The 13,808-nt window shown below is 36.4% G+C and overlaps 1 protein-coding gene across 4 annotated transcripts; it reads right to left on the reverse strand.

Moving 5' to 3' along the window:
- Window positions 1-273: 273 nt before the first annotated feature.
- On the reverse strand, window positions 274-12,765 carry LOC109082340 (RNA-binding protein 26-like). Of its 4 annotated transcripts, none has more exons than XM_042757500.1 (23): window positions 12,567-12,765; window positions 12,388-12,483; window positions 11,982-12,100; window positions 11,664-11,797; window positions 11,035-11,126; window positions 10,660-10,901; window positions 9,606-9,869; window positions 9,273-9,512; window positions 9,037-9,177; window positions 7,933-8,067; window positions 7,699-7,810; window positions 7,209-7,368; window positions 6,964-7,128; window positions 5,870-5,989; window positions 5,702-5,767; window positions 5,382-5,504; window positions 5,205-5,279; window positions 3,792-3,959; window positions 3,607-3,711; window positions 2,177-2,380; window positions 2,012-2,098; window positions 1,822-1,935; window positions 274-1,068 (listed from the first exon to the last, which is right to left on the reverse strand). In XM_042757500.1, exons 2-23 carry the CDS (start codon window positions 12,444-12,446, stop codon window positions 979-981), a joined length of 3,015 nt encoding a protein of 1,004 aa, XP_042613434.1. In that variant the 5' UTR covers window positions 12,447-12,483; window positions 12,567-12,765; the 3' UTR covers window positions 274-978. The 4 variants fall into 4 exon arrangements, with proteins under 4 accessions (XP_042613434.1, XP_042613433.1, XP_042613436.1 ...); XM_042757499.1 differs by having other exon boundaries at window positions 11,982-12,103; XM_042757502.1 differs by having other exon boundaries at window positions 11,035-11,123; window positions 12,567-12,764.
- Between the last annotated feature and the right edge of the window lie 1,043 nt (window positions 12,766-13,808).

Genomic DNA, 13,808 nt, shown 5'->3' on the forward strand with positions numbered 1-13,808 from the left:
TGAACGAAGACCATACCGATTTGTAACGGGTCATGTTTGATGATCCGATGTAGTTCAAGCTTCATCCGTAATCATTTTATTGCTACTAAATCATCAACACATGACCTAATGGACAGAAATGAACAAGTTACAGTTAGTCAACTGAAAAGAAAAACGGATGTAAAATAACAAAGAACACTTTGTTTACCTCATTTTATGCTGTTTGTGCTCCATACTTACTTGCTGGTACTGTGGTGCGTGAAGAATTTAGGAAATTTGCTCTTTTTGTGAGGATTGGGGGGGTGGGGGTTGAAATGGTCTTTATTCAGCTGTTCAGATTTTCTCTTTTTTTTTGTTCTCAATGCTGCTTTTGCAGCAGAGCTCACAATATTTTTTTCTTTTCTTTTTTTTTTTTTTTTTTTGCAGCTGATATTTTTTCTAGACCATTTCAATTCTTTATTTTCTTTTACATTTCAAAATTAAACCCAGGAGATGAATCCAGAAGCAAAGAATTCATACAAACCATTAAAATTGATACATAAAATATGTACACAAAGAGCTACATCCTCATCAGGCTGATTATACTAAGGAAAGCATACAACTTATTCGTAACAATGCTCTGCTGTTGTCTTCGAAATTGAAACATTTCCCATATTTGTCTCAAACTGTAACATTTTCAGAACTGTTGAAAAGAAATTTGGGTCAACATACTGACCATAAAAAAAGAAAAAAAAAAGAAACTGCAGCCGCCAAAAGTTAAGTCCATGTTTTGACACGATACAAAACAAAACGATGTTATTCTACATCTCAATAATTGAAATTCACAGCCTTTTGAGTAATGTTTTCTATTTGCTGCTCAGGTTTGATAAGTAAAATAAAAAAAAGCCAATGAAATGTAAATCAATATTTTTTAAAAACAACCATTTCAAAAACACAGAACTCAAGATCCGATGCGCTCGAGTGGTGCAGGGCAGCAGGACTGGACACACAACTTCATCTTCATCTGCGCCATGAGCGGGACTCATTATCTTCTTCCTCTTCATCATCGTCCTGCAGCAGGGAATCATCCACGAGGAAATCCTCTGGAAACTGCAGCCAATCAGAACCAAACGAATGCACAGTTATACCACGGTACATCCACTCAGCTACACGTGAGCATCACTAGTTTCTGTTACTTACACACAAGAACCAGGAAGAAACAGCGTAATATAGAGTGGGGCGTGTCCTACATTACTTAAGGTATGTTCTAAGGTACAATGCAAAGTTCTATACAGTTGCTAGGCAACATCACATCATTCCATAATAGGAAATTTAATTCTACTGTAGTGCTGTGACAGGTGTGCATCAGTTGGTTATTATGTAAGTTTGTGGCTCATTCAAATAGAATTAAGAGTAAGACCTGTGATAATGCAAAATGACATTAATTTTTTGATTTTAACTGAAGTGGTACATTAAGCTACTCCAGTCTTCAGTGTCACATGATCCTTCAGAAATCATTCTAATATGCTGATATGAAGCTCAAGAAATATATCTCATAGTTGAAAATATATATCTTAAAAAAAAGGATTATTTGATGAATAGAACGTTCAAAACAGCATTTATTTGAACTAAAAATCTTTTGAAACAAATGCCTTTACTGTCCTTTTTGATCAATTTAAGGCTTCCTTGCTGAATAAAAATGTTAACTTTAAAAAATATATTAAAAATCTTTCAGTTTCTTTTATTCATTTTCAGCAAAAACAAATATATTCTACTATGTACGGTTAAAATTACTTGTATAAGTACAAACAGCTTTGAAAGCAGACCAAACACACTTAAAGTGAACAGTGATGAAGGATGTACCTCCTCATCCTCAGGTTCAACCTCATCCGGGTTTGTTGTGTTGAGGGAAGCCGTGGGCTTGTGCCAGGCCAAGCGCAGCTCCTGATTATTTAACCGAACGCCGTGGACGGCCGCCTGAGAAACAGAGCTGAAGTTTAGACTCTGCATGAAGTATGCTTCTACTGATGTTTATGGGAATATATGTCAAGACCTGCTCAGCCTCTGCACGGGTTTTGTATGTAATGATGGCACTAAGACTAGAATCCTCCATCTGGCAATCTTCAATCTCCCCGTATTGCTGGAGGTTAGTGAGAAAAGCGGTTAGGACTCAAAGACATAAAGAGAGTGATGTAACGTGCCCTTTAAAGTCACTCACTGCGAAGTGTGGCAGCAGGTCGACTCGATCCGCCTCAGTGAAACCGCTGATCTCTAAAGCTCTGGGTCGATGATCCACCACAGCGTGAGTTGGGACTCCTCTCCCGCGTCCTCGAATCCCTCGGCCTCGGCTCCTCAGGGCCCCCCGACCCCTGCCGTGGGCCCCCCTCCCACGTCCTGGGGTCAGAAGCCCCCTTTTGGCAGCCTGAATGAAAGGAATGATCTTATATAAGCTGATGAAGCTTAAGTAGCACTGTAGTGCCACTCAGTGGAAAGACTGAGAATTTTGTGTTTATAAACCATTCATGCATATGTAAATTATATATATAAATAAATAAGTAAATAAATAATTATATATATATATATATATATATATATATATATATATATATATATATACACACAGTACAGACCAAAAGTTTGGAAACATTACTATTTTTAATGTTTTTTTTTAAAGAAGTCTCTTCTGCTCATCAAGGCTGCATTTATTTGACCAAAAATACAGAAAAAACATTAATACTGTAAAATATTATTACAACTTAAAATAATAGTTTTCTATTTGAATATACTTTAAAAAAAAAAAATTATTCCTGTGTTGCAAAGCTGAATTTTCAGCATCATTACTCCAGCCTTCAGTGTCACATGTAACATCCAGTCTATCACATGATCATTTAGAAATCATTCTAATATTCTGATTTATTATGAGTGTTGGAAACAGTTCTGCTGTCTAATATATTTGATGAATAAAAGGTTAAAAAGAACTGCATTTTTTCAAAATAAAAAAAAAATTCTAATAATATATATTCTAATAATATATTTTCTTTACTATCACTTTTTATCAATTTAACACATCCTTGCTGAATAAAAGTATTAATTTTTTTTTTTTTAAAACAGAAAAAAAAAAAAATTACTGACCCCAAATTACTGACCAGTAGTGTATATTGTTATTACTAAATATTTATATTTTAAAAACATAGCTTCTTTTTTTTTTTTTTTTTTTTTTTTTTACTTTTTATTCATCAAAGTATCCTAAAAAAGTATCACATGTTCTGAAAAAAATATTAAGCAGCAGAACTGTTTCCAACTTTGATAATGAATCATCATATTAGAATGATTTCTAAAGCATCATGTGATAATGATCCTAAAAATTCAGCTTTGCATCACAGAAATAAATGATAATTTAAAGTATAATAAATTTAAAAACAATTATTTTCAATTTTAATAATATATCACAATATTACATTTTTTTCTGTATTTTTGACCAAATAAATGCAGGCTTGATGAGCAGAAGAAACTTCTTTCAAAAACATTAAAAATAGTAATGTTTCCAAACTTTTGGTCTGTACTGTATATATATGTGTATGTCAATTTCTAGCTATAAGAAATAAAGAGACAAAAGCTCTGTTTTTGTAGTTGTAGTTTGTGAAATACCTCTAACTGCAGCCGAGTGTATTTGATCTTGAGCTCAGCAGTGTCCTCTCCTGCTTGCATTTTCTTATAAAGGTCCAACTCTGTGTCCAGGAGCTCCTTTTGAGCCTAAAAACAGAGATGCATCAGAATATACAGTATGCAGAAAAATCCATTCGTTGATTATGGTGCTTTGGGACTGTGTGCACCTGAGCTTTGCTCTTGAGTGTGGTCCTGAGGGCATTAGCACTGGACAGTCCTTTCATCTCCTCCTGTAGCTTGGTGATGCTGTTGGTGAGGGTGGTGAGGGTCAGCATGATCTGAGCTTTATCCTCCGCCTTCATGGACTTGTTCTTCTCCAGCTTAGATATCAGCAGCTGAAGACATGCAGAAGTCTCAGTCATCTCATAAACTAAAAGTTACGTACAACACTTCCATCCCTAGTTAGCAAGCTCTGTCAACAACAAAAAGCTATTTTTCTAGACTTTCTGTAGATTTTTTTTATGAACCTCATGCATGTATGTTCTATTTAAATATATTTTAAAATGTAATTTATAAATATGGTGGAAAAGCTGAACTGTCACACAATCTTTTCTTATCCTAATTTGGTGCTCAAGAAACTTTTTTTTATATATTATCAATGCTGCTTAATATTTCTGTGGAAACTTGATATATTTTTTCAGGATTCTTTGATGAAGAGAAAGTTCAAAAGAACAACATTTATTTGCAAAAGAAATCTTTTGTAAAATTATAAATCAATTTAATGTGTCCTTGCTTAATAAATGTAGCAATTAACAAAAAAAACACACTGTTGAATAGTAGTGAACTTTTTAACTGTAACTCATTAAATGGATACTCCACCCCAAAATGAAAATTTAGTCATTATTCACTTTCCCCCATGTCGTTCCAAACCTGTAAAAGCTTCATTCGTCTTTGGAACACAATTTAAGATATTTTGGATGAAAACCGGGAGGCTTGAGACTGTCCCATAGACTGACAAATAAATAACAGTGTCAAGGTCCAGGAAAGCCATGTTATGAAGTGACGAGAATAATTTTTGTACACGAAGAAAACAAAAATAACGACTTTATTCAACAATTCCTCTCCTCTGTGTCTTTCCAAATCAGCGTAGCGCCATTTTGGAGATTCTGATCAGTACGCAGGCGGCGTATGCTCTTCAGCGTAAGCCGCTTGCATACTGCTCAGATTTGTCAAAATGGCGCTAGGCTGATATGGAGAGAAGTATTCTGGTCAAAAAGTATTGTTGTCGCTTCATAACGTTACGGTTGAATCACTGATGACAGATGGAGTATTCTGATGATGCTTTTCATACTTTCCTGGACCTTGACACTGTTATTTACTTGTCAGTCTATGGGACTGTCTCAAGCCTCCCGGTTTTCATCCAAAATATCTTAAATTGTGTTCCGAAGATGAACGAAGCTTTTATGGGTTTGGAACGACATGGGGGTAAGTGAATAATGACTAAATTTTCATTTTGGGGTGGAGTAAGCCTTTAAAATACAGCTGTTCAGCAGACAGTGACACCTAGCAAACAACAAGCATTTTTCTAATTAACATAAGGCATGAACAACAAGACACAAGGACAACAATTAATAGCGCACCTTCTGAGTCTGAATGTGCTTCTCCAAAATCTCCTGCTTCTTTTTCCTAACATCCTGCTGAAGCTTCAGCGCCTCCTGGTGGAGAATGACAACCACATTCACACTAGTTCAACACTGCTAGCACAAGCATAAAATGTGTGACTTGCAGGTTGCCTTTTCCAGCATATTAACACAAACCTGTTTCCTTTTCAGGGCATCTTCTGCAATGAGAGTTGTCCCAAATGGTGCTCCCTTCTGGCCAGCTTTCAGTGCAGCTGGGTTATAAACAGTCTTAGTCAGGCCAGTAGATGTGGAAAAAACCTGTAAAGAAATGAAAGACTTTACCAAGTGATTTGACATTATGTATAAACTTAGAAGTGTCTCAAAAGAAGCCAGTGGTTCTACACAAATGTGTAATAGGCCCTAAAAGTGGAGGCGGGAGGTTTATAAGCTGCAACATGGACTAGACTTTCTGATAGCAGTACAAAGCCTGGCTGTGCAAACCTATGAAAACCAACCTTTCCTCCAAAGCCAGCTGGTTTAGAGAAGCCCAGACGCTCCTTCACTGAAACCTTGGTTGTATTCTGTAGAGAAGAGAAACGCAGAGACATGCTGAGATCTGCCATGACAGACAAAGCACAAATACAAATACACACTTTCAGGAACAGTTTGAGTCACACATTCACCTGTGGAGCACCGCCGGGGTCGTGTGAGGGTTCAGGGTGGGCTGTGGGCAGGGGTCCGAGCCGGTCTTTCACTGACTGTTTCAGTGTGGTCACCGCAGACTCCTGGGCTGTCTGTATGCTCTAAAAACAACAAACACGGATCCTACAGTCAGATTTCACAGCTGGAACCATCTGATATATGAAAGTGTTTGTGCATTGATCATGATGTTTGCCTAACACACTCAGCAGTCCGAACACGCCAAATATTCTTTTATGCCAAAAATCATTAGGATATTAAGTAAAGATAATGTTCCATGAAGATATTTTTTAAATTTCCTACTGTAAATATATCAAAACTTAATTTTTGATTGGTAATATGCATTGCTAAGGACTTCATTTGGACAACTTTAAAGGTGATTTTCTCAGTATTTAGATTTTTTTTGCACCCTCAGATTCCAGATTTTCAAATACTGTAGTTATATCTCGGCCAAATATGGTCCTCATATCCTAACAAACAATAGATGTATAGATCATAATTTCGAAAAATTGACACTTACGACTGGTTTTGTGGTCCTGGGTCACATATACTAAACTGTGATAAACATTGTGATAAATATGTTAGCTACTATCTCGAAACTAAAGTGATAATATAAACATTTTGATAAGTTTATAAAAATGTAACTTGCCATATGTAAATTAAATTGACAACCATAAAAATTTAGATTTTTTAAATAGTGCTAAATATAAACATTCTGATAATTTTATAAAAATTGTGATGCGTGTTATTTACTCTTTATATTACATTAATTTTGATAAATATATAAAAATGTGATGTTATTTACTCCTAAAATAATGAAAAATCTAAACAGTGACAATTTTGTATAAAATAAAAATGGTGTCTTATTTACAGTCTTTAAGTTAAACTGTGATAAATGTGTTAGTTTCTCTCTTTAAATAAATCTATATTTAACATATACAATTAAATATATATTTAATCGCAATTAAATAAAATATACATTTTTAGAGGCATCGGTCACTAATAAAATACTGCTCGACCACTAACAGTTCTGCCTGTTTGTTCTAAATCACAGCATGTTTACTGGAGGATCTGATACCGGATGTGGCGTGGTGTATGTCTGCTCCACCGCGTCCTCTCTGTGCCAGTGTACTCTGATGAAGCGGTTGTTGAGCACTGCCTCTGTGCTCTGCATGGCCCGTTTGGCTTCTTCAGGAGAGGCAAACTGGATCAGCGCCCCATCTGGGTTATTATTATATGCCACCTGAGACAGAGGAAGTGTGCTTCTGAGATCTTTATGATCATGAACATCAACACATCACAGGCTTCTCTGAGTTACAGTACCTGGAGGTTGACGATGGTGCCAAACTTGCTGAAGTGCTCGTTTAGTTTGCTGATGTTGTTGAGTTCAGGAGGAATCTGACGGATGGCCAGTTTGGTGTTTGCTGAAGAGTAGGGCACATTCCTGTGAAAGCCGTGGTGGTTGGGTTTGTTGAAGTTTGGTCTGTGGAGCGAAAAAAAAACATGCACATTGAGGTCAAATGTAAGTAATGAATCCGACTGAAAGATAAAACAAATAGATACTTTATTTGTGTGCACTCAAGCAACTGAAGAGAGAACATTTTAATAAACCTCTTTAGAAAGACTACATTCATATTCAACTATATGCACCGTATATGTATCTATTTTACCTTAGAAAATAATTGTGACTTGCCCCTTTTCTTACTTCATGGCTTAATATCAGAGGAGATATATATATATATATATATATATATATATATATATTTATAACTTTTTTTTTTTTTTTTATCAAATATTTGAATGACTGTCTTACTTGTCAAACCAGGGTTTCTTTGCAGGAATAGCTCCGTCGTGCAGTCCTGCTCCTCTCTTCCTGGAGTCAGACTCTAAAACTATCCGAGCGCTGTTAGTGTTTGACATTTTCTCTGAAAGAATTAAACACAAAAAAAAGAGGCAGGTAAAAGATGAGAACATCTGTTAGGCTTTATTTAAATTCCACCAAAAAAAAGAAGCAAATTCATGAAGAGCTGGTTTAGCTCACGGTTACCTCGAGGCGGCAGATCCACTTCTCCCATGGTCAGACCAATCAGATTGGGCCGCTGAGCGTTGACTCTGTGTCTGTACATGGGTCGTGAGGTCATGCTGGGGGCTTCAGGATTATACACTTCTGGCTCAAATGAATCTATATATTATAAAAACAATAACAGTTGTAATTCCATAATTATAAAATAATAATTAATAGCATTTTCAAATGGTTTGTACACTACCATTCAAAAAATTTGGGGTCGGAATGATTTTTTGTTTTAAAGAAATAAATGTATACTTTTATTCAGTAAGGACGCTATAAATTGTTTAAGAGTAACAATCACACAAGATCAACATTCTGAATAATCTTAAATGTGGAGTCAGTATTTATAAAGAAATTATTCAGCAGGGGCACATTAAACTGATCAAAAGTGACAGTAAAGACTTTTATAATGTTACAAAATATCTCTATTTCAAATAAATGCAGTTCTTTTGAACTTTCTGGTCATTAAAGATTCTTTAAAATAACGATCATGGTTTCAACAAAAATATGAAGCAGCACAACCGTCTTCAACATTGATAATAATCAGAAATGTTTCTTAAGCAGCAAAACAACATATTAGAATGATTTCTGAAGGATCATGTGACACTGAAGATGCTGAAAATTTCCCTTTGTCATCACAGGAGTAAATTACATTTCAAAATATATTCAAATAGAAAAGTTAATTTTAAATTGTAATAATAAATTGTAATAATACAAGAGACTTCTTTTAAAAAAAATGTTGCAGTTATATAATAAGTGAGATGATACAGTCATCCAGTCATTATTGCAAAATAAACCCCTTGTGGGTGATACAAGTCCTAATCACCAGAACTGATTATTGCGATTATAATCAATGATTGTACATTATTCTGACATATTCCACATTTTTTTAATGCTTTCTTTTACACCCTTCAATTGTAAATTATTTCATAATAGAATTTCTTCCACCAAATCTAGTCATCATTTACATAAATCCTCATATGCGTCAGTTAATATATGTCCAGGTTCAAGATATGACAGTCCAGGTGAGATGAGTCATGATTGTATGACTGTATTAGACATGACTCATTCATAAGCACTGACCTGACGTGAACAGGGGTGGTGGAGGCTGGCTGAGCGGAGGCCGGACACCTGACGTCACTATAGTGGGCACAGAGCTGGTGATGGAGTTGGGTGGGGCGTCCATACCAGAGGGCTGAAGAGCAGGAAGAGGAGGCGGAGGACCTGAAAGACAAAAGAACAGAACATTTATAAAAAAAAACAATCAACATTAAAAATTTAAATGAAATGTCTTTCCTGGGAAAAATGCTTTTTCATGCCTGCTACAGGTGGCAGGCTGGGTGGCATGGTGCCCGGTGGGGGCACAGGTGGTCTGAGGTTCACTGGTGGAGTCAGGAGTGAGTGAGGGGGCGGCAGGCCCGGAGGAGGTGGGCCGTCCACTCCAGGAAGAGGCGGTGGCTGGAAAGGAAGCATGCTGGGAAGATTAACGTCCTCCACCACCACTGGATCACTTCCGTGATCGAAAGGGCACATGTCTCCTCGCATACAGAAGCCCTTCTCTGTTAATAAAACCAAATCAGCACGTTACCGACATAAAGAGGGTTAGTCTGTAATGAACAGTTTCACTGATTAGAGAGTAAAAAATCCTGTACCATCATAGTTACGACAGCGTTTCCTCGGAGGGCCGCCTCTGCCGAAGGGCGTGTGGTCCTGTGGGAATTCTGACCAGCTCTCAGTGGTGTTGTTCCCATGGTGGGTGGGGGCGATGACAGTGATGGTGCTACTGAGGGTGGGCACAGGGAACAGAGCAGAGGAGCTCCCGGGTGTGAGAGGCGTAGCGGTGTACCCATCGGTGGTCACCGCCTCCTGACGTTCTGGACGACTGTGCTCGTACTTTGGCTTTCCAGAATCCCGCTCTAGAAGGGCAAGAAAGGCATTCAACAGGAGCATGACAAAGTGAGCACAATTTAAAGTTGTGAAAATGTGCCTTTTTTTTAAGTAAGCAAGTTTCTAAGTATACTACAGCTAAAAAGGGGTCAATTTTTAACAAACTTAATACTTTTATTTAGCAAGGATGCATTAAACTGATCAAAAGTGACAGTTAATACTTTTATAATGTTACAGAAGATTTCTATTTCAAATAAATGCCATTCTTTTGAACTTTCTATTCATTAAAGAAAATTGGAAATAACAGTCCTATCACAGTTTCCACAAAATACTAAACCATTTACAACTTTGATAATAATAAGAAATGTTTCGAATGATCTCAGAAGGATCATGTGACACGGAAGACGCTGAAAATTCAGCTCTGGCATCATAGGAATAATTTACATTTAAAATTTATAAAATAAAGTAAATGTAAAAAATACTGAATAAAAGAGCATTTATTTTAGTTTGTGACAACATTTTATAGTATTTTTGATCAAATAACTGCAGCCTTGTTGATTATGAGAGACTTCTTTCAAAAACATTTTAAAAATCTTACCACCTTTTGAAACTTTTTTACTTAAATATGTAAGAAGTAAAACTTCTGGTTTTGGTTCAAGTATTTTTAGGGCGTACAAATTACAAAATATAAGCACTTACATAAACCTGTTTTAAAATAGTTTTAGACAAGGAATAGCATAAAGTATTTCATGAGAACTACACGCATAAAACTTCAAATGTGGGAATACTGCACATCACTAAAGTAAGGTGAGGCCTCACCTCTGCTTCTGCTCCTGCAGCGACTCTGTGAGTGAGATCGTGATCGGGTGCGGTCCCGCTCTCGGTCTCTGTCTCGCTCACGAGTGCGGTCCTTACTCCAGCTGCGACTACGACTGCGACTGTAACTGCGGCTGCGTTCTCTCCGCCGGTTATAACGTTCCCTGTACGAGTCCCTTCTGGGAGGGTTTCGGTCATACTCTCGCTTCCTGGAGCGGTCCTCTTTCTTGCGGTCATCTACTCTCCTGTGATTTCATTCAAACAGTAGAGAAAATATGAGGATAGCTAACAAGGTGGCTTAAGAGGTGTGTGCATTTTGAGAAAGTAAAAAAAAAAAAAATGAAGACAATCTTTTCTTCTATTTAAAGTTAATCTGACCTGCTGTCTCGGCTGTATCTGGAGCTAGACGGAGGACTGTGGTTTATTCTCCTGGAGAATTTCTTTTCTCGGTCCTCATCTCGGCTGGGCTGCTTAAGCAAAATCAATACCATCAAACACAAAAGAACATTGGAAAATGGAAAATGTCACAAGGTACACTTCCGTTTAAAAGTTTGGGGTCTCTAGGACTTTAAAAATGTTTTCTTCTACTCATCAAGATGGCATTTATTTGATCAAAAAAAGCTAAAATTTTAATATTGCGAGTTAAAACTTTTTTATTTGAATATATTTTAAAATGTAATTTATTCTTGTGATACTAAACTGAATTTTGAAGCTGAATCAGCATCATTACTCCAGTCTTCAGTGTCACATGATCCTTCAGAAATCACTCCAATATGCTCAAAAAACATATTTTTGATTATTATCAATATTGAAAACAGTTGTGCTGCTTAATATTGTGCTTCTCTGATGAACAGAAAGTTCAAAAGAACAGAATTTATTTCAAAGATATATCTTTTCTAGCACTTTTGATCAATTTAATATGCACTTGCTGAATAACAGCATTCACTTCTTTATTAACACTGACCCCAAATTTTAAACGGTGATCTTGTGTGACTGTTTTGTTGTACCTCGTCTCTCTTGGATTCATCTTTCTCTGTGCGCTGCTGAGTTTCAGTTCTTGCGGAAGTGGGCTGCTCCGGTTGAGGTAGGTAACTCTTTGCGTTCACAGCTTCAAAAAGTTTGTCCACAAATGTCTGCGTCTCTGAAAGCAAAAGCAAATTTGTGTTAACAGCTTCAGAAACTTAGTTCTGACACTGTCTGTCTCGGAAGTGACGTGGAATTGAAGCAGCCGTTATGCAAAGGGGTCTTCACCTGCTTTGAGCAACAACAACAAAAAACAGTATTAAACTGCATACATTCCAATCATTAATAGAGTTGAATTATACCTTTCTGAAGGAATACATCCAACTGGTCAATGCATAATGCTTTCAGCTCCTTCTCAGATTTATCTTTCTTCACCAATGCAACCACATATTTTGCAAGAGCAGAAGGGTCAGCATCACATCTGCTGGACAGACATATACACTTCAGTTACATTGAACCAAATAATCTTTAGCCACACACAATGATGATGCAGCTCTGTTCTTGATGCTCAACTTACAGCAAAATGAGTACATCTGTATAATAGATACAACTGCTGATATCTCGTGATTACTAGAATAACCAAGTACAAGCATTATAGTTAATGCAATTGCAAACCAATGCATTAGTCAATAATAAACTCATATATAACTAAAGCCACTGCCATTCAGGAGGATTTTAATCATTTTGATGCAGCATGACTTCACTTACATGGGTTCAAGAGTCTTCGAGAGCCATGTCTTCAAGGCTTCGAGGTTTTCAATGATCATTTTTCAGAGGAGGGCTGTGTCTCCTACAGTTATGTCCCTGTGAGAGACCAACAGCAGTGAGTTTACAGTCTGCTCAGGACGGAGTGTGTTTGTACTGTCAGGCCTCGATCATTCACTCACCGCCCTCATAAACTCCGACTGCACTAGCACATGTGATTGCACACCAGCCAGGGAAGAAGCAGGAAGCTTAGACGCGGTCTTCAGTTTAGTACTTATCGGGGTTGGTTTCTGTGCGGATGTGAACGAACTGTCCGCCACACTTTCAGCTCTTTCTTACTTTCCAGCAATGGCGACTGTTTACTCTCGCGGGCAAATCTCGCGAGAGCCCGCCGCGTGGAGACGGCATCAGCACACATTTTACAAAAATGTACTTTTGTGTTAATTATTTGATATAAATTATATATTGCGAGAAATTGCATTCACAAAAAAACTGAGCACTACTATCACCTTCTCCTTATAATCTCTATAATAATGTAATCAGTTATTTTATTTTTCACTCGTTTGTAATATATTATATATATATATATATTTATATATATATATTTTATATATATAGGTTTTTTTTTATATATATATATATATATATATATATATATAAAAAATAGAAATGAAACTTCAAATCATGGATTTGCATATCAGACATGGTTCTGTTTCACACGAAAATATATTTAAAAAATTAAAAATCGAATGATGCACACAGAAGCATACACTGTGACTCCCAAATAAAATGATATATGTAAAATATTTTTATGCTATCATGTTAAACAATAAATAATTATTCCGTTGAAAAACACAAACAAACAACTTAAACTGGGACTTTTCAACAGGGCTTTAATGATAAATCTTCACGTATAACAAAGCAGTTTCTCTGTACAGATCAAGCAGACATTTAAAACAATCTCTTACAAGTTGTCGTACCTGGAAAGTGCAAAAAAATACAATTCATTAACAGAAATAAAATTCATGCTGTACATTTCATACTGGATTCATAAATAAGCACAGATATACACACACATCCATTAGTGATGCCTAAAATAAAAGCAGCTCAGTAAGTCACAGGTCTGATGTTTATCCGGTTCCCGTCGAAACCGTGGCTGTCCACAGGGGTCACAAAAAGTCATGCTACAGAGTTCAGATCATGGAGTCTAATCTGCATGACGAGAGAATAAAAAAGGCACTCCATTCATTAAAAACACATATACATACAAATAGATATGTGAATAAAAACAGCCACCTCGGGGATCTCCTGTTTTAAAAGGATTTTAATAGAGATTATATAGAGTGTATGATTTATGAAGGGAATAAAAGAGAATAAATCAAAGAATTAATTGAGATCTCTTGATATAGCGTATTTCCAAAGCA

This window comes from Cyprinus carpio, chromosome A6 (genome assembly GCF_018340385.1).
Source record: "Cyprinus carpio isolate SPL01 chromosome A6, ASM1834038v1, whole genome shotgun sequence".
NCBI classification, from domain to species: Eukaryota; Metazoa; Chordata; class Actinopteri; order Cypriniformes; family Cyprinidae; genus Cyprinus; species Cyprinus carpio.

What these genes read in the sequence shown, in the direction of transcription:
- LOC109082340 (XM_042757499.1), bottom strand. Translation starts at nt 12,446, where the DNA reads ATGATCATTGAAAACCTCGAAGCCTTGAAGACATGGCTCTCGAAGACT. An exon ending in ACCACCCCTGTTCACGTCAG is followed by an intron (nt 8,068 to 9,036) that starts GTCAGTGCTTAT and finishes TATAATATATAG; the next exon opens with ATTCATTTGAGCCAGAAGTG. An exon ending in ATGCCCTGAAAAGGAAACAG is followed by an intron (nt 5,280 to 5,381) that starts GTTTGTGTTAAT and finishes ATTCTCCACCAG; the next exon opens with GAGGCGCTGAAGCTTCAGCA.